We start from the raw sequence: 20,712 nt of genomic DNA, 5'->3' as shown, positions 1-20,712 counted from the left end.
AATGTCAACAAAAAACACCTGATTAAAAGATCTGATACAAATGTCCCTGAGGAATGTAAGGTGGGAGTACTACTAATTACCTAACATTACATTATTATTTTCCATAACAATTTAGCCCCCTCCACAATATTAACCCGACGTTAAAACAAAACTAGCTGTTTATTGATTAGCAATTGCCGAATCATGTGACATTAGCTTAATGCTAAAAAGCCAGGTTACTATCACATTCTGTAACAGACAAATAATTTCACGTAGGCTAACGTTACCTACCTGCTACCTCTGTCTTTTTCTCGTATCTCCTCTTCTTTTCTCTTTTTTCTTCCCTGGGCACCTGACAGTTTTGGCCGTTTTGACATCTTGTGTTGATTTTTTGATGTGGTAAGAGTCATGATACGGGAAGGGAGGGGGCGCACCGTGCGGGGGGATGGGGAGGTGGGGGGCGTAATGTAACAAATAATATTTCTATTAAATAGGCTTTACTTTGCATTTTAATTAACGTGGGATTATTTTTTGTATTTAGAAATAATAGTACCAACTTTTTTTTTTTTTTCTCCAACATTTGTGGCACTGTTAGCATTTGCCTATACGGCCTATGCCACGGGCCGGCCCTGAACAAAATCATATAAATGTGGCGTTCATTCTGCTTTCTTTAGTAACGTGCATGAAGACTGGATCCCCATCCAGAACCCAGGAATAATCTTCTTCTCGATGTTGGTCTTGACCCTGTAGAGCAGCTTGACCTCCCTGTCGGCGCCCTCTCCACTCACCACGTAGAAGCTGATGATGCCGGCGGGCTGGTCCATGCACACCCCGATGGTGGAGCAATAGGGGACATGGTTGATGTCCTTGTTCATGCCGTTAATCCAGATCTGGTAGCGCGTTCCCGCCCAGCACAGACCCCACGACTCCGCGTTCTCCCCAAGGCCGCTCGGCCCGGAGTTGGCCCTGCGTCCCACTCCCTTATAGGTGGCGCCGATCACGACCCAGCCGATGTAGTTCACTTCCCAGTAGGCCCTCATGTTCCAGATGCCCTCACGTAAATGCAGCACCATTAATTCAAGTTGTCCCCACTTTTTGCAGTTTTCAACCTTACCTGTGGCGAGTACTCGTATCTCTCTGGGCGGTTCAGGACTGGACACACCTCATCAAGCCTGCGACACGCTTTGGAGCCGTTGTCAGAAATCCATAACATCTTGTTGGCGGTTTTATCATCCAAGGACAAATTAATCCAGTCTAGACGGGAGGTAAAGTTGACATTTTGAACATACAGTGCATCCTCACTTTTTATGTTGGGTTACAGCCTTCTTCCAAAGTGGAATACATTCCGTTTTGTACAAACTTGTGGTATCGTATTCAAAAGACTTGAGACTGGAATTTCTGTCAAAGATGCATCAACAAAGTATTGAGCAAAGGCTGTGAATACTTATGTACATATGCGGTTTTTTTTTTTGTTTTTTAGTTGTGTGAATGTTCCAAAGCATTCACACATATGATTCTCTACACCAAAATTCATCTATTTATTATTCAACTTATTATTGTTCTTCTTCTCCAGATTTTGGGGCGCTGTATCTTCCACATTTTTCACCCGATTCAAACCATTCCAACTTCAAACTGTTCAGTGGCTTAGTGGTTAGAGCAGGGGTCACCAACCTCTTTGAAACCAAGAGCTACTTCTTGGGTACTGATTAATGCGAAGGGCTACCAGTTTGATACACACTTAAATAAATTGCCAGAAATAGCCAATTTGCTCAATTTACCTTTAACTCTATGTTATTATTAATAATGAATGATATTTACACTTAATTGAACGATTTAAAAGAGGAGAAAACAAGAAAAAAATGACAATTAAATTTTGAAACATAGTTTATCTTCAATTTCGACTCTTTAAAATTCAAAATTCAACCGAAAAAAAGAAGAGAAAAACTAGCTAATTCGATTCTTTTTGAAAAAATAAAAAAAATAATTTATGGAACATAATTAGTAATTTTTCCTGATTAAGATTACTTTTAAAATTTTGATGACATATTTTAAATAGGTTAAAATCCAATCTACACTTTGTTAGAATATATAACAAATTGGACCAAGCTATATTTCTAACAAAGACAAATCATTATTTCTTCTAGATTTTCCAGAACAAAAATTTTAAAAGAAATTCAAAACACTTTGAAATAAGATTTAAATTTGATTCTACAGATTTTCTAGATTTGCCAGAATATTTTGTTTGAATTTTAATCATAATAAGTTTAAAGAAATATTTCACAAATATTCTTCGTCGAAAAAACAGAAGCTAAAATGAAGAATTCAATTAAAATGTATTTATTATTCTTTACAATAAAATACATTTACTTGAACATTGATTTACATTGTCAGGAAAGAAGAGGAAGGAATTTAAAAGGTAAAAAGGTATATGTATTTAAAAATCCTAAAATCATTTTTAAGGTTGTGTTTTTTCTCTAAAATTGTCTTTCTGAAAGTTATAAGAAGCAAAGTAAAAAAAATAATGAATTTATTTAAACAAGTGAAGACCAAGTCTTTAAAATATTTTCTTGGATTTTCAAATTCTATTTGAGTTTTGTCTCTCTTAGAATTAAACATGTCGGGCAAAGCGAGACCAGCTTGCTAGTAAATAAATAAAATGTAAAAAATAGAGACAGCTCACGGGTAAGTGCTGCTATTTGAGCTATTTTTAGAACAGGCCAGCGGGCTACTCATCTGGTCCTTATGGGCGACCTGGTGCCCGCGGGCACCGCGTTGGTGACCCCTGTGTTAGAGTGTCCGCCCTGAGATCGGTAGGTTGTGAGTTCAAACCAAAGACTATAAAAATGGGACCCATTACCTCCCTGCTTGGCACTCAGCATCAAGGGTTGGAATTGGGGGTTAAATCACCAAAAATAATTCCCGGGCGCTGCCACCGCTGCTGCTCACTGCTGCTCACTGCTCCCCTCACCTCCCAGGGGGTGATCAAGGGTGATGGGTCAAATGCAGAGAATAATTTCACCACACTTAGTGTGTGTGACAATCATTGGTACTTTTTTTTTTTTTTTCTATTTGGGAATCGCGGGCTTTCCCTTGACAAATTCTAAAAATTCCCAGATTTCCCAGAACTCCAGGTTTTCCGTGACATTTTTCCCCATTCAAAATGAATTGGCCATTCTCACATTTTTCAACCTATTCATACAATTCCACCTTCAACGCATTTCATCATTCTGGAAATTAAAACTACTTTTTTTCAAGTTAAAACAAATTCCAGGATTTGCCAGAATTCCTGGTTTTCCTAAGCCTTATTTCCACCCTTTTTTCTGGCGACTACCACACTTTTTAACCCACTTCAACCCACCACCATGAATTGATTAACGTGGACCCCGACTTAACAAGTGAAAAACGTATTCGGGTGTTACCATTTAGTGGTCAATTGTACGGAATATGTACTGTGGTGTGCAATCTACTAATAAAAGTTTCAATCAATCAATCAAAAACCGTTCCTTCGTCAAAACATTTCTGGAAACTGGAAAACTGGAAAAAAATTCCAGGTTTTCCCGAAATTCCGTAATACTATTCCTCAATTCAACATGTTACTACTTCAACATTTCTCGACCGATTTGAACAATTCCAACACCGACCACTTCAACTCATTCAGACCATTCAAGTTTTTTACCATATTCCAAAAAATTCCAGGTTTTCCCCAAATTCCCTAATATCATTTACTACTTCAACATTTCTTGCCCGATTTAAACAATTCCAACACCAACCAATTCAGCTCATTCAGGACATTCATGCTCCTAATAATTTTTTTTTAAATCCCGCTTTCCCCAAAATTCCCAAATTTCCAGGAAGTTCCCATTGAAATGAATGGGACATTTTTCCCAAGTTGCACAATTCCCACCTTTTTCAACCTATTCAAACCATTCCAACGTTAACACATTCCACTCATCCTGGACATTCAAACTAACACTTTCCCAAGTTCCAAACCGTCAAGCAAACGTTGAGGTCAGTGGAGCAGCTTCTCCACAAGGGGGTCAAAGGGGCACCGGAGCCACTTGACATTGACGTACATGTGGATATAGGTGAAGACACACGACACGGGAGGAACTTTGGCAGAAACGTGTTGACAAGTCAGACTGCAGCAAGCTGACGGAAGCACACATTCTTTCTTTTTAAACAGTAGAAACTAACAATAAAACAATATTTAGTCTTACTGTACAGTGCCTGTTTCTAGGGCGGGTCAGCTTTCTTTTTGGTGTGATCAGCTGACACACGAGAAAGAAATGGAGAAGCCCAAAAGCTTCTGCAGTGTGACTTGATTCTGAATTAGACAACCAGCGCAGCCGGCAGGACTGTTGATCAGCGAAATAAAAACTATTTTTGGTTTGAATTTCCGTCTCGTTTTTTACAAGCCGCATTATTAAAATAAAACAAATTGACATGCTTGAGTATACAAATACCTGTGAGGTACAGTATTAGAACCCGTGCTTATGATGCAGCAACTATTGAGATCAGTAATAACACAAACATTGTAGACTCCCGGCTGTTTAACTTTATTATTATTTAACCTATTTATGACCTATCCATGACCCTAGGTGGGTCGAGTACCCACAAATTGTACTCAAGTAAGAGTACTGTTACTTTAGAATAATATAACTCAAGTAAAAGTAACAAGTAGTCATCAAAGCAATTACTTGAGTGGGTGCGTGTGTGTGTGTGTGTGTGTGTGTGTGTGTGTGTGTGTGTGTGTGTGTGTGTGTGTGTGTGTGTGTGTGTGTGTGTGTGTGTGTGTGTGTGTGTGTGTGTGTGTGTGTGTGTGTGTGTGTTCTTGTATTTCTAACCTTCTTGAGACATCAACAAGGAAAAGTACCTTCCATATGAGGACCGGTGAACAAGTTAGGACCCAAATCATGGTCCCAATACGGAAAACCATTGCATCTGATAGAGAGCCAAATACTAGAGTCCGTGAACATTGCTCCAAAGTCAGGATTTTTTGTTGATTTAAATAGCATTGACAGGTGCAAAGGCAGCAATATATGATAAAACAAGACGGCAGCTAAAGAAGGACTTCCCTATTCATCCCCGAAAAAACCCGCCACGTGAACAGCTGATTATACGACTTCGGTTGCTGACGTAAGACAACCCGCGTCGTATATGTGACCATAGGATGAACAAATACACCACGATACTAAGACCATAGTGGCTATTAACAGTTAGCTTCTACAGCTGGGTTGCCCTAAGTGCGGCACAGGGGGCATCTGTGGTCCGTGATTTGTTTGTCATCGGTCTTAAAGCACATTACAAATAACAAAAAAATATATATCTCATTTGCACCCCTGGTGGTGAAATCTATCAAAATTAGGGTGTGTCGGTTTTAAAAGTGCTCCCCCTCTGGTCAACATATGTAATAACAAGTGTGTGTAAGAAATTTAAATGCACCCCTTTGGCCAAAATTATTACAAAAAATAAAAAATAAATATGTATATAGAGACATACTGTAATAACTTGAAGTAAATAATGAAGATTAAAAACCAATTACAGACAAAAAAAAAAGAAAACATTAACTAAAAGCTTACTTTTTTTAAATTTGCATAGTTTGTATATATTATTAATGTTGTAAATACAAATATTCATATATCTAGAAAGGGTGGTCCTAAAGAGGTAGGCATTTTTCGGAGGTCTCAAGAAGGTAACAAAAACAAGAATTTGGTGTGTGTGTGTGTGTGTGTGTGTGTGTGTGTGTGTGTGTGTGTGTGTGTGTGTGTGTGTGTGTGTGTGTGTGTGTGTGTGCGTGCGCGTGCGTGCGTGCGTGCGTGCGTGCGTGCGTGCGTGTGTGCGTGCGCGAAATATACAATTCACTGCAACATGTTTTCTCTAGTTGGAAGTAGAATTATTGTAGGCTGAAACGTGAACATGTCTACTGACACAGATGACAGCACATGATATCAATGTTCTTTTAACTAGTTTGAAACATATTATTGAAGATTTTTTTGCTGCATTGTCCAACGTCATGTCACTTTTTACAGTCAGTACGTTTCTAAATACTAAATTAGTGTCTTCTAATTTCACAGCTGCATGTGAAGTTTTAGTTTCAGCGCTCTTATCGCTATTGTGACTCAATCTCGTACATTGGGGGAGATTTTGGTCATTTCAGCTTGTTTAACTGTGTTAGATGTACAGGTAAATACAGTAGAATAAGCTAATGCTACATGCTAATAAGCTAGCGCTAGTAACTTTAAAGATACCAATCTAAGTTAAAGTTAAAGTACCACTGACTTTCACACACATGTGGCAAAATGATTCTCTGCATTTGACCCATCACCCTTGATCACCCCCTGGGAGGTGAGGGGAGCAGTGAGCAGCAGCTGTGGCCGCGCCAGGGAATCATTTTTGGTGATTTAACCCCCAATTCCAACCCTTGATGCTGAGTGCCAAGCAGGGAGGAAATGGGTCCCATTTTTATAGTCTTTGGTATGACTCGGCGGACACTCTAACAGGTAAGTACAACTTTCCACTGCTTTTTGATGTTGTTGGTAAAGTTTTAATGTGTTTAAAGGATACTTGCGGTTATTAGGATCATCAGAGACATACAAAAAGATCGCTTTTTTAGTCAACCGTTTTAGGAAGTTTCTGTTCAGCAGTTCTCGCAAACAGCCGGGATGTGCTGTGATCATGTCACGTAATTAACATGTCTTCTTTGGGAACATTCTGATACTTATTAAACAAGTAAGTAGGTCTCTATTTTATTATTATGCTTTTAAAATACTGACCAATTTCAGCTTTTGCAAGCCTTAATTGATTCATATAAATAACTGTGATATAAGCTCCAGCACCCCCCGCGACCCCAAAAGGGACAAGCGGTAGAAAATGGATTGATGGATAAATAAATATATACTGTATGTTCCGGACCATAGGGCGCACCGGATTATAAAGCGCACTGCCGATGTATAATCTACTTTTTATATATTTTTTCATATATAAGGCGCACTGGATTATAGGGCGCATTAAAGGAGTCACATTATTATTTTTTTTTTCTTAATGTAAAACACTTCCTTGTGGTCTACATAACATGTGATGGTGGTTCTTTGGTCAAAATGTTGCATAGATTATATTTTACAGATCATCTTCAAGCCGCTTTTTGACAGTCGCTTCCGGATGCGCCGTTTTGTGGGCGGTCTTATTTACGTGGCTCACCATCGGCAGCGTCTTCTCCCCGTCATCTTTGTTGTAGCGGTGTAGCGTGCAAGGACGAGAGTGGAAGAAGAGTCAAAAGATTTTACTTAAATCAATAACGGAGCAGCATCTCCTCATCCCGAAACAACAACACAGGAAATGTGTCCCGTGAAAAACCGTCCAACCGGAACTCTCTAATAACTAAAGTTCCTTGGGTGAATAATGTAAACTCACTATACCGGTATGTTTTAGCGCTTTCATGGAGAGTTTACTGACAGATATAAGTAAGAACTTTACACTACTTTATATTAGAAATGGCAATAGCGGAGGGTGAATGTAACATAAGAAGAAGATAGAGAAAAATAAGAAGCCTATCAACTACGGCGTTGGCATGGACTAAAAAGGCGGACGCGCACAATTTGTCAGGATTTATACAGATCCCTAATACAGATCAGCAGGTACCAGAAGGTAAGAAAAGTTGCTTTTGCATAATATTGCGAAACAAAACGGCAGATAATATATCTTACCTTATACACACCATAATAATACTTGTATGTTGAAGCACATCAAGCGGTGCGGCTTCATAGCTTACCAAAGTTGTACTAAAACATTTTTGATATATTTTTGAGTGCCGTGTGTAAAGTTCCATATTTTCAATGGAACATATAAAATGTTGGTGTTGTTTACTTGAGTCATATAGCCATCATGGTGCAGTCTACACGTATCTCTTATGTTTGACTGCCATCTACTGGTCACACTTATCATTACACCTTATACCAAATAAAATTGCTTCAAGGTCGGTAAGCGAAACCAGAAATAATCCGTACATTAGGCGCACCGGGCTATAAGGCGCACTGTCAAGTTTGGAGGAAAAAAAGTTTTTTAAGTGCGCCATATAGGGTAATAAATATTAAAGATCGTAATAAATCTCAATGTAACGGAGTAAAAGGAGCGCGTCCTCTTCTCAAAAATACTCAAGTAATATTAAAAAGTACGTTACATTAAAACTACTCTGACAAGTACAATTTATCCAAAAAGTTACTTATTGATTGATATACTTTTATTTCAAATATGCATAAAAGCAAGAGCAAGCCTGATCCAATACAGTGCTATAGCCTTAACAGCCATTATAACAAAATGAAAACAATGGAGAATAAAAAACGAAATACATATTAAATAAATGTAACCGAGTAAATGTAGTGCGTTACTATCCACCTTCGTCCATGACACTTCCTTGTTGTGCTTGATGCTGAACACAAAGATAATGCACACAATCAGATCTGTTAGACTTTTTTATTACTACCACAATCATATGTACAGTACATCCACAACAAACATTTAAAAATTATAATGTAGGAAGAAAATATACAAAATACAATTAAATCAAACATCAATTAGTTAGATTTTGTATGCCGTGTAATTAGAAAGTTGACACTTTTTTTGCCATACTTGACAAGCTTGCAGGAAGTCATTCCATTAACATGATCTATTAACTCTCTTTAGAAATGTAAAAGTCGTTCATTCCAAAAAACGTACATGCGGTGTAATTTGAAAAATAATATAATAAAAATAGTATTTTTGTACTTTAAAAGATCATCCCATTCAACTAATATGCGCTCTGTGTTAAACATGATGAATAATAGTAACATGCTCTTTGTGTTAAACAATTCTATATCGTATTTTCCGGACTATTAGCCACTATTTTTTTCCCAAGCTTTGAACCCTGCGTCTTATACGAAGGTGCGACTAATCTATAGATTTTTCTTCGCCAACGTCTAAATTATGGAATGGATTACGCAAATAAATCATACAATGTACTAAAATGATCCACTTTAAGAAACTGTTCAAACTTAAATTGTTTACAAAATACGAGAAAGAAGAATCCAGATCCTCTTAAACCTTATTGAAAAGGGAGAACGTTTTATTTATCTCATAAATGATGAATAAGGATTTTTTTCGTTTTTGTTTGATCAGTCGTTTTACTGCCGTGTCACAGGCACCGTTTGGAAACAATTAAAAGCCAACTGAAACCCACTACTACCGACCACGCAGTCTGATTCTTAACATTGCAACACATGCCAATACGGCCGGGTTAACTTATAAAGGGCAATTTTAAATTTCCCGGTACAACTTCCGGCTGAAAACGTCTAGGTATGATGATGTTTGCGCGTGACGTCAATGATTGACGTACACCATTGTATCCCAATACAAACAGCTCTGTTTTCATCGCAAAATTCCACAGTATTCTGGACATCTGTGATGGTGAATCTTTTGCAATTTGCAAGGCTTTTTTTTTATCAGCGACCAAAAGTTGCAAACTTAATCGTCGATGTTCTCTACTAAATCCTTTCAGCAAAAATATGACAATATCGCGAAATGATCAAGTATGACATAGAATGGATCTGCTATCCCCGTTTAAATAACAAAATTTCATTTCAGTAGGCCTTTAAGGTACATAAATAAACATTTACAAAATATTTCCTTGTAAATAACTCATTTCAAAACGTAGCGGTATATACAGTTGTGGTCAAAAGTTTACATACACTTGTAAAGAACATAATTTCATGGCTGTCTTGAGTTTCCAATCATTTCTACAACTCTTGTTTTTTTGTGATAGAGTGATTGGAGCACATACTTGTTGGTCACAAAAAACATTCATGAAGTTTGGTTCTTTTCTGAATTTATTATGGGTCTACTGAAAATGTGACCAAATCTGCTGGGTCAAAAGTATACATCCAGCAATGTTAATATTTGGTTACATGTCCCTTGGCAAGTTTCACTGCAATACGGCGCTTTTGGTAGCCATCCACAAGCTTCTGGTTTAATTTTTGACTACTCCTCTTGACACAATTGGTGCAGTTCAGCTAAATGTGTTGGTTTTCTGACATGGACTTGATTCTTCAGCATTGTCCACATGTTTCAATCAGGACTTTGGGAAGGTCATTCTAAAACCTTAATTGTAGCCTGATTTAGTCATTCCTTTACCACTTTTGACATGTGTTTGGGGTCATTGTCCTGTTGAAACACCCAACTGCGCCCAAGACCCAACCTCCGGGCTGATGATTTTAGGTTGTCCTGAAGAATTTGGAGGTAACCCTCCTTTTTCATTGTCCCATTTACTCTCTGTAAAGCATCAGTTCCATTGACAGCAAAACAGGCCCAAAGCATAATACTACCACCACCATGCTTGACGGTAGCTATGGTGTTCCTGGGATTAAAGACCTCACCTTTTTTTCTCCAAGCATATTGCTGGGTATTGTGGCCAAACAACTAAATTTTTGTTTCATCTGACATCACATGGACAAAGATAAGACCTTCTGGGGGAAAGTTCTGTGGTCAGATGAAACAAAAATTGAGCTGAAGAAACAAGTCCATGTCAGAAAACCAACACATTTAGCTGAACTGTACCAATTTTGTCAAGAGGAGTTGTCTAAATTTCAACCAGAAGCTTGCCAGAAGCTTGTGGATGGCTACCAAAAGCGCCTTATTGCAGTGAAACTTGCCAAGGGACATGTAACCAAATATTAACATTACTGTATGTATACTTTTGACCCAGCAGATTTGGTCACATTTTCAGTAGACCCATAATAAATTCATAAAAGAACCAAACTTCATGAATACTTTTTGTGACAAAGAAGTATGTGCTCCAATCACTCTATCACAAAAAAATAAGAGTTGTAGAATTTATTGGAAACTCAAGACAGCCATGACATTATGTTTTTTACAAGCGTATGTAAACTTTTGACCACGACTGTATTTGCGACTTTTTTCTATATTAATATATAATTAAAATAATAATGTAATGTTCCATGTAATTTGTATGGATAACATTAACACCAAAAAGGTACAAATTAAACTAACCCCTATCTACAATATACATTTTTTAATATATATGATGACATGACACACAATAATACAAGACGATGACCGACTTTTAGTGTATCCATAAAGTCAGTCCTTTATTCCTCCCTCTTTCGGACCACACAGTGTGAATTGACCCCCAGCCAGACCCCTGGCAACATCTTCTCCCTAAAGCAGCTCTTTATGCGCTGCAGGAGTTTCACCTCCTCCTCCCTGTCCTCTTTCTTTTCCACGGCGTAGAAGTTAAGGATCCCGGCAGGCTGATCGATGTACACGCCTAACACGGAAGATTTGGAAATCTCCGGGATCGCGCGAACTTGACCTTCATGCCAGGCGTGATAAGAAGTACCACTCCAGCCCAGACCCCAGGAATCCTCGTTATCTCCGAGGCCGCAGCAGCCTTGCTCGTTCCTCCTTCCGGCGTTCTGGTAGGCCAGGCCGACCACCACCCAGCCTAAACACTCCACCTCCCAGTATGCTCGGAAACCTTCCACGCCTTCCTTGCACAACACCTTTAAAAAAATAAAAGAGTGGATTTAGAAACCATCTCCAATAGATTCATTACAACTACAACATGCTTTGACTTCAAATAAACACAACGAGCAGCCTTGGTCTGCTCATGCTTGTTTTCATCCTCTCAGATCTCAGGCACTTAGTCACCATGCTGACATATTTATAGCTCCCTAATCCGTGTTGCATGAAGTAATATTTGATCTGTTTGTGCCAATACTTCCAAGTACCTGAGGCATGTACTCAAATCTCTCCGGTCCCTCCAAGACGGGACAGGTGATGTCATCGGTCAAACGAGCCACCTTAGCCCCGCCCTCTGATACCCACAGCTTCCTGTTGGCCGTCCGCTTATCAAAGTTAATGTTCATCCAGTCTGACAATAACAGGTGAGAAATTAGTTTAAAAAAATAAAACAACAAAAATAAATAAATATATATATATGTGTATATGTATATGTATATGTATATGTATGTATATGTATGTATGTGTATGTATATATATATATATATATATGTACTGTATATATGTGTAGATGTATACATGTATGTATATATATATATATATATATATATATATATATATATATATATATATATATATATATATATATATATATATATATATATATATATATATATATATATATACAATATATGTGTATGTATATATATATACACAATATATGTGTATGTATATATACAGCTGAGATAGGCTCCAGCACCCCCCGCGATCCTAAAAGGGACAAGCGGTAGAAAATGGATGGATGGATTTATATATATATATGTATATGTATGTATGTATATATATATGTACTGTATATGTATGTATGTGTATACATGTATGTATATATATATATATATATATATATATATATATATATATATATATATATATATATATATATATACAATATATGTATTTATATATATATATGTATATGTATGTATATATATATGTATGAATGTATATGTGTGTGTGTATATATATATATATATATATATATATATGTGTGTGTGTGTATGTGTATGTGTATATCTATGTACTATATGTATATGCTCACATTTGATGAGCTCAGCTCTGCATTTCGGTTCGGCCATATTTTCCCCGTACGCCGGGGTCTTTTCTGCTATAGGGGACATTGTTATTTGCTTTCACACATGAGAGGAAAACATACGTTCAAAAAGGGGAATTTTGCTTACCTGTGTTTCCTGCTTTGACCGTTTCCACTGCAAAAAAAAAGTATACAGTGTATATGTAAAGTGACAGTGTAAAAAAGTATATTATATGAAAAACAACATTAATTATAAAAAAAATTTTGGGGGAAAAAACTAAATAAAATAAAATAAAACAAAATTGCTTGAATCAAAAATAAAAATACAAAGTAAAAAAAATACCTTTTTAAAAGTAAAATGGAATGAGTTTTTCCCTGATTACTACCTATTACTACCATTATTAAAGGCCTACTGAAACCCACTACTACCGACCACGCAGTCTGATAACTTATAAAGTGACATTTTAAATTTGCCGCTAAACTTCCGGTTCGAAACGCCTCTGAGGATGACGTATGCGCGTGACGTAGCCCGGGGAACACGGGTATGCCTTCCACATTGAAGCCAATACGAAAAAGCTCTGTTTTCATTTCATAATTCCACAGTATTCTGGACATCTGTGTTCGTGAATCTGTTGCAATCATGTTCATTGCATTATGGAGAAAGAAGCTGAGCAAGCAAATTGGAAAGTTGTCGGTGCGAAATGGACGTATTTTTCGAACGTAGTCAGCAACAATAGTACACAGCCGGCGCTTCTTTGTTTACATTCCCGAAAGATGCAGTCAAGATGGAAGAACTCGGATAACAGAGACTCTAACCAGGAGGACTTTTGACTTCGATACACAGACGCCTGTAGAGAACTGGGACAACACAGACTCTTACCAGGATTACTTTGATTTGGATGACAAAGACGCAGACGTGCTACTGTGAGTATGCAGCTTTGGCTTCTAAACATTTGATCGCTTGACCGTATGTGCGCAACTTTTTTTTGCGTATGTACGTAACTTTTTTAAAATATATAAGCTTTATGAAACTTGGGTTAGGTGAACGGTCTTTTGGGCTGAGTGATTGTGTGTGTTGATCAGGTGTTTGAATTGTATTGGCGTGTTCTATGGAGCTAGGAGCTAGCAGAGGAGCTAGGAGCTAGCATAACAAACACGCAGGTGTTTTTATGCAGGATTAATTTGTGGCATATTAAATATAAGCCTGGTTGTGTTGTGGCTAATAGAGTAAATATATGTCTTGTGTTTATTTACTGTTTTAGTCATTCCCAGCTGAATACCAGGTACCGTGAGTATGCAGCCTTGGCTGCTAAACATTTGATAGCTTGACCGTACGTGCGCGTCACGTACGTAACTTTTTAAAAATATATGAGCTTTATGAACCTTGGGTTAGGTGAACGGTCTTTTGGGCTGAGTGATTGTGTGTGTTGATCAGGTGTTTGAATTGTATTGGCGTGTTCTATGGAGCTAGGAGCTAGCATAGGAGCTAGGAGCTAGCATAACAAACACGCAGGTGTTTTTATGCAGGATTAATTTGTGGCATATTAAATATAAGCCTGGTTGTGTTGTGGCTAATAGAGTATATATATGTCTTGTGTTTATTTACTGTTGTAGTCATCCCCAGCTGAATATCAGGTACCGTGAGTATGCAGCCTTGGCTGCTAAACATTTGATAGCTTGACCGTATGTGCGCGTCACGTACGTAACTTTTTAAAAATATATAAGCTTTATGAACCTTGTGTTAGGTGAACGGTCTTTTGGGCTGAGTGATTGTGTGTGTTTATCAGGTGTTTGAATTGTATTGGCGTGTTCTATGGAGCTAGGAGCTAGCAGAGGAGCTAGGAGCTAGCATAACAAGCACGCAGGTGTTTTTATGCAGGATTAATTTGTGGCATATTAAATATAAGCCTGGTTGTGTTGTGGCTAATAGAGTATATATATGTCTTGTGTTTATTTACTGTTGTAGTCATTCCCAGCTGAATATCAGGTCACCCCCGGCTCTCACAGCATCTTCCCTATCTGAATAGCTTCAACTCCCCACTAGTCCTTCACTTGCACTTTACTCATCCACAAATCTTTCATCCTCGCTCAAATTAATGGGGAAATTGTCGCTTTCTCGGTCCGAATCTCTCTCACTTCATGCGGCCATCATTGTAAACAATAGGGAACTTTGCGTATATGTTCAACTGACTACGTCACGCTACTTCCGGTAGGGGCAAGCCTTTTTTTTATCAGATACCAAAAGTTGCAATCTTTATCGTCGTCGTTCTATACTAAATCCTTTCAGCAAAAATATGGCAATATCGCGAAATGATCAAGTATGACACATAGAAAAGATCTGCTATCCCCGTTTAAATTAAAAAAATTCATTTCAGTAGGCCTTTAACTCTCTTAAGAAATCAGGGGGGCTCCTCGCCACCGCTCCTTACTGGCAGCTCTGAGTTGACCTGGGAAGGCAACTCAAGTTCCCAGGCATCATCGCTACCACTTCACTCCGCCCTGACATGGTGTTAACATCGGAGTCAACTAAGCAAGTGGTGCGGCAGGAACTGACTGTCCCCTGGGAGGACCAGATTGGCGAAGCCAATGAGCGCAAGAGGGCCAAAGCAGTGGTTGTAAATCCCGCTACGAAGCAATAAAAGTTGGTTGCAGAAGTTTCGCAGGTCACTCCCTACAGTGAGTGTTCAAACTCCTAGGCATCAGAGGACTGCGGTCAAGAAAAGCAGCACAGATCCCCCAACGAAGCAGAAAGTCGGAATATCGTTGGGTGAAGTGGCCTGTCACCAACAGCATGGAGTGGACCATGCTGGATGAGGATGTCGACAGAATCCCGGAACTTATTTCTTAAGGTGATGCTGACCAGAAACTCCAAACCATGTGCTCCCTCAAAATGAGCATAGGAGCTGAACGTTTTGGAGTGGAACAGAAGCAAAAACCAAGAAACCTGAGGAGGGCTGTTTGGCACCAAAGGAAGGGAAAGAAAGGGGCTCGTAAGCGATGCGCCTTCATTGGCAACCCCTTTACCTTCACTAAGAGGCTACTGGGCCAGAAGCAAAGTGGCGGCCTCACTTGCCCAGTAGAAGAGATCGCCCATCATCTGAGTGCCGCCTTCAGGAGCTTGGCCCTTGCAAGGCACTGGTGACTCCTCCAGAACCGGTGTCCTATTTCTAAAGTGATGAACCCACCCTGGCGGAGGTAAAGGAAGCTGTCAAAGCTGCAAGATCTTGTTCTGTTCCTGGCCCCAGTGGTGTACCCTACACGGTCTATAAGCAGTGTTCATGGCTCCTCAAACGTCTGTGGAAGATTCTGAAGGTGATATGGCGGAGAGGGAGAGTCGCAAGCCAGTGGAGACATGCTAAAGGCATTTAGACCCCAAAGGAAGAGAACTCCAGTAACATTGAGCAGTTCTGCATAATCTTCATGCTCAGTGTTGAGGGCAAGATTTTCTTTAAGATCGTGTCCCAAAAGCTAAATGAGTTCCTTTTAAAGAACACTTACATAGACACCTCTGTCCAGAAGGGTGGAGTTCCTGGAGTGCCTGGGTCCCCGGAGCATACAGGAGTGGTGACGCAATTGATACGGGAGGCAAGGGAAAGCAAAGGAAAGCAAAGGAGACTTTGCAACTCTCTGGCTTGACCTAACCAACTCCTATTGTTCGATTCTGCACAAACTTGTAGAAACAGCACTGACAAGACACCACGTTCCTATGAAGATCTGTAACTTCATCAAGTCTGGACTCCCAAGAAAAATCAACGCCTGCATGTATCAGTACGGAGGGCTGCCCAGAGTACTCGGGCCCCTGTTAATCTAAGAGGTACCATTGACAATGGTATAGGCACTAGAGAAGACCAGTTCCTGAGGAACTGGCTGGGGCTCCCTTGGTCCTTGAGCATTGCCCAATATGGCCAATCCACCAAGATGCACCTCCCCCTCAGCGGCCTCTTGGACCAATTAAAAATCCCCCGCGCCAGACAAGTGTTAGTGTACAGGGACTCCGCAGATGTCAAGGTGGGCTCGGCAGGAATTTTTGTTAAGACCCGGAGGAAGTGGCAGGCACAAAAAGCCATAAGCAGAGTGGAGGCACGGCTAAGGCACAAGACTTTGGTGGGTACTGTGGCAATATGAAGGGCAGGCCTTGGTAGCTTTCCTAAGCCATGGTACGACCGGGCCCACGGCAAGGAGAAGCACCAACTGGTCCAAGACGAGATCCGAGCAGAGGTGGAAGAAGAACGTCACAGCAAGATGGTCAGCATGTCCAAGGAAGGGGCGTGGACAAGGTAGACTTACCTGGGCAGAGGTCTGAAAAAATTTGATTCTGCGCACAAAGTTCCTCATTCAATCTGTGTACCATGTTCTCCCAAGCCCGGTTAACCTGCACACCTGGGGCATAGCAGGTACTCCAGAGTGTAATCTGTGCCAGAGCTGGTGCCAAAAGGCTCTAGGGGAAGGGTGGTATCGCTGGCGCCACTACTAATTTTCAAAATGTTTGGCTGATTCCATCTGCACAGCGATACACAACAGCAAGATCCAGATTGCCCCGAAGCAGTCGATTGCCTTCATCAAAGCAGGGCAGAAGGAAAGTCACCAGCCCAACTCATCAGAGGGCCTCCTCTCCATTGCTCCTGACTGGCAGCTCCGAGTTGACCTGGTAAGGCAACTCAAATTCCTGACCAACATCGCTACCACTTCACTCCGCCCAGACATGGTGTTAACATTGGAGTCAACCAAGCAAGTGGTGCTACTGGAGCTGACTGCCCCCTAGAAGGACCAGATTGGCGAAGCCATTGAGCGCAAAAGGGCCAAATACTCCGAGCTCACCGCAGAGTGCCAAACTCAATGGCTGGAAATCCCGCTGCGAATCAATCAACGTCGGTTGCAGAGGTTTCGCAGGTCACTCCCTACAGCGAGTGTTCAAACTCCTTGGCATTAGAGGACTGCCGTCGAGAAAAGCCACTAAGACCATCTTCGAGGCCGCAGAGAAGGCCTCCCGGTGGCTGTGGATCCACAGGGGGGATCCATAGTACGCTACTTGGAAACAAGTCGCCCTCGCCGCTACTTGGAAACAAGTCGCCCGGGCGAGGGTGTCTGATGAAACACCCTATGACCCCGGGTTTATCACTGACGACGTGTCCAAGTATCACCGTCAGGTGTATTTGAGTTCTAGTAATTATTCCCCACTGCATTTTAATAGGATGAGGATTCAAGGGGAACTACTGTATAGTAGAGTAAAATAGTGAAAAACATCCTGTAGTTGTGTCTTTCGAAGTCAAATTGAGAAAAAAAATACTGTAATTGAAAAAAATCATAGTGGAGTGTAATTACATTTAAACTGACTCAGTACTTCCAGAACCTTTGCCTTTAAGGTGAAGTTAGTTGTGTTACCAGTTAGTTGTGTTATATATAGGGGTGTAATGATTTGTTTAATAAATTATTCGATTAAATATTTGTGGTTGCCAATACGATTCAGGGACGATATAATTTTTTTTTTAGAATGATACGATCCGAAACGAATCAGTGTGCTGGAATCGATTAAGTAACATTTTGGCAAAACTAATCCAGCAGTGTGACTGTGAAATAAATACTGGACACTGCAGTGGAAGTTTTCTATATTCCTGTTATTTCTTGTAAGGGAATTATGTATACATGAATTATGGATACAAACAAGCAAGTAAACAACAATTAATGGCTAATGCATTCACATCTTATTTAAATAAAGTGCGACCAACACTTTAGTTTGAATTAACAAGAGGAAACCTTTTCTGTTCTCATTTTCAACATTCAAACATGTTTTTTTTCAGTAAAAGTACAGTAACCAACATCTTAACAATAGATTTACCTGCTAAATAATGTTCCCCGAGCCGGCCATACATTATTTGTTCTCTGCCCTGGTGTTGTCGATGAAGGACAGCGTACCAGGTGTGTGGAAGCACGTATGCTCCTTTCATCCCTGTTGATGGTGTTGGCCCCTCGCTTCCTGATGTCCATAGCCTCCTTCATCCATCTCCTCTATGTATTTCTTTCTAATGAAATGACTTCTCCTTGGCTGCCAGTTGCATGTTGTCGTGTTCCGGTCAGTCGCGTCCTTTGTGGCTTAAAGTTGAGTTGTGGTTTTATATTATCGTGTTGTGTCATCTGTCTTTGTTGTGGCTTTTGCAATTGTGCTGTAGCTAAAAGTTGTTGTGTTGTAATTTATGATATTGTCTTGTGGCGTTTGCGTTTGTTGTTGTTGTTGTTTCTCGACCACCTGAGCTATTTGCCATTTTTGATTTGATGACGCATTATCATTAAAAGTGCTAAACTTCTTATAAAGTGTGCTGTTCTTAAATCCAATGTTTTCCTTTTACTAGTACTGATAAAATCGATCGGTTGCCAAGCAAACTTGCCAAGCACATATTGATTTAGTTGAATCTAAGAAATATAAATCGATATATTGATTTATTCTTTACATCCCTAGTTACAAAATGTTACCTTAGTTTAAAGGCCTACTGAAATGAATTTGTTTTATTTAAACGGGAATAGCAGATCCATTCTATGTGTCATACTTGATCATTTCGCGATATTGCCATATTTTTGCTGAAACGATTTAGTAGAGAAAATCGACGATAAAGTTCGCAACTTTTGCTCGCTGATAAAAAAAAGCCTTGCCTGTACCGGAAGTAGCGTGACATCACAGGAGCTAGTATTCCTCACAATTCCCCGTTGTTTACAATGGAGCGAGAGATTCGGAGTGACAAAGCGACGATTACCCCATTAATTTGAGCGAGGATGAAAGATTCGTAGAGGAGGAACGTTACAGTGAATGACTAGAGAGGCAGTGATGGACGTATCTTTTTTCGCTCTGACCGTAACTTAGGTACAAGCTGGCTCATTGGATTCCACACTCTCTCCTTTTTCTATTGTGGATCACGGATTTGTATTTTAAACCACCTCGGATACTATATCCTCTTGAAAATGAGAGTCGAGCACGCGAAATGGACATTTAAAGTGACTTTTATCTCCACGACAATACATCGGTGACACACTTAGCTACTGAGCTAACGTGATAGCATCGTTCTCAAATGAAGATAGAAACAAAAGAAATAAACCCCTGACTGGAAGGATAGACAGAAGATCAACAATACTATTAAACCATGTACATGTAACTACACGGTTAAAAATTCTCAGCCTGGTAAGGCTTAACAATGCTGTTGCTAACGACGCTAAGGCTAATTTAGCAACTTAGCAACCGGACCTCACAGAACTATGATAAAAACATTAGCGCTCCACCTACGCCCAGCCAGCCCTCATCTTCCCATCAACAGCCGTGCTCACCTGCGTTCCAGCGATCGACGGCGCGACTAAGGACTTCATCCGTGGGTTTGGCGGCAAGCATCAGCTAGGCGTAGTAAGTAGTCCTTGTTGTGTTGCTGTAAGTATTGTACTTAGCCGCTAATACACCGATCGATCCCACCTACAACGTTCTTCTTTGCAGCCTCCATTGTTCATTAAACAAATTGCAAAAGATTCACCAACACAGATGTCCAGAATACTGTGGAATTTTGTCGAAGAAAACAAGAGGTTTTTGTATCGGGTTGATGGGGTACAATCACTTCCGTGGATTTTGTGACGTCACGCGCATAAATCATATCCAAAGGAGTTTTTCAACCGGAAGTGTGGCGGGAATTTTAAAATTGCACTTTATAAGTTAACCCGGCCGTATTGGCATGTGTTTCAATGTTAAGATTTCATCATTGATATATAAACTATCAGACTGCGTGGTCGGTAGTAGTGGCTTTCAGTAGGCCTTTAAGGTCAATAGTATTTAGCAGGTGTATCTGAGGTCAGGAACTTAGAAAAGCATTTATTTCTGGCACACCATCCCATCAGTAAGCATCTAATGTGTGGAGCTGTTTTGGCTGCCATGATGGTGCTTGGACTGGCTTCAAGGCCATCACTGGAGAAGATAAACATTCTTCAGGATGAGGGAAATGAGCCAATTGGTTTATCAATCACAAACAAATAGCTTATTTATACTTCCAAGGATGCTGCGTGTGTTAATCCTTCATTTCAATATCACAAGGGATCATATTTGGCCTGATGACATTTCCGTTAAGAGACGATTGGTCAGTCACTTCATGTCACACAACAATAATAAT

At 39.8% G+C, this 20,712-nt stretch overlaps 2 protein-coding genes across 2 annotated transcripts; both read right to left on the bottom strand.

Annotated features, from left to right (window-relative positions):
* Positions 1-635: 635 nt before the first annotated feature.
* Positions 636-1,323, bottom strand: LOC133655266 (stonustoxin subunit beta-like). Its single transcript, XM_062055256.1, has 3 exons — positions 1,299-1,323; positions 1,079-1,233; positions 636-1,031 (listed from the first exon to the last, which is right to left on the bottom strand). Exons 1-3 carry the CDS (start codon positions 1,321-1,323, stop codon positions 636-638), a joined length of 576 nt encoding a protein of 191 aa, XP_061911240.1.
* A 9,699-nt stretch (positions 1,324-11,022) lies between these two features.
* LOC133654995 (tripartite motif-containing protein 16-like) lies at positions 11,023-12,805 on the bottom strand. Its single transcript, XM_062054876.1, has 3 exons — positions 12,587-12,805; positions 11,757-11,899; positions 11,023-11,528 (listed from the first exon to the last, which is right to left on the bottom strand). The coding sequence occupies exons 1-3, from the start codon at positions 12,663-12,665 to the stop codon at positions 11,115-11,117; spliced, it is 636 nt and encodes a 211-aa protein (XP_061910860.1). The 5' UTR covers positions 12,666-12,805; the 3' UTR covers positions 11,023-11,114.
* Positions 12,806-20,712: the final 7,907 nt, after the last annotated feature.

The sequence above is a fragment of the Entelurus aequoreus genome, linkage group LG08, assembly GCF_033978785.1.
Source record: "Entelurus aequoreus isolate RoL-2023_Sb linkage group LG08, RoL_Eaeq_v1.1, whole genome shotgun sequence".
Taxonomy (NCBI): domain Eukaryota; kingdom Metazoa; phylum Chordata; class Actinopteri; order Syngnathiformes; family Syngnathidae; genus Entelurus; species Entelurus aequoreus.
The sequence above is the reverse complement of the archived record's forward strand: the minus strand, read 5'-3'. Positions and strand labels throughout refer to the sequence as shown.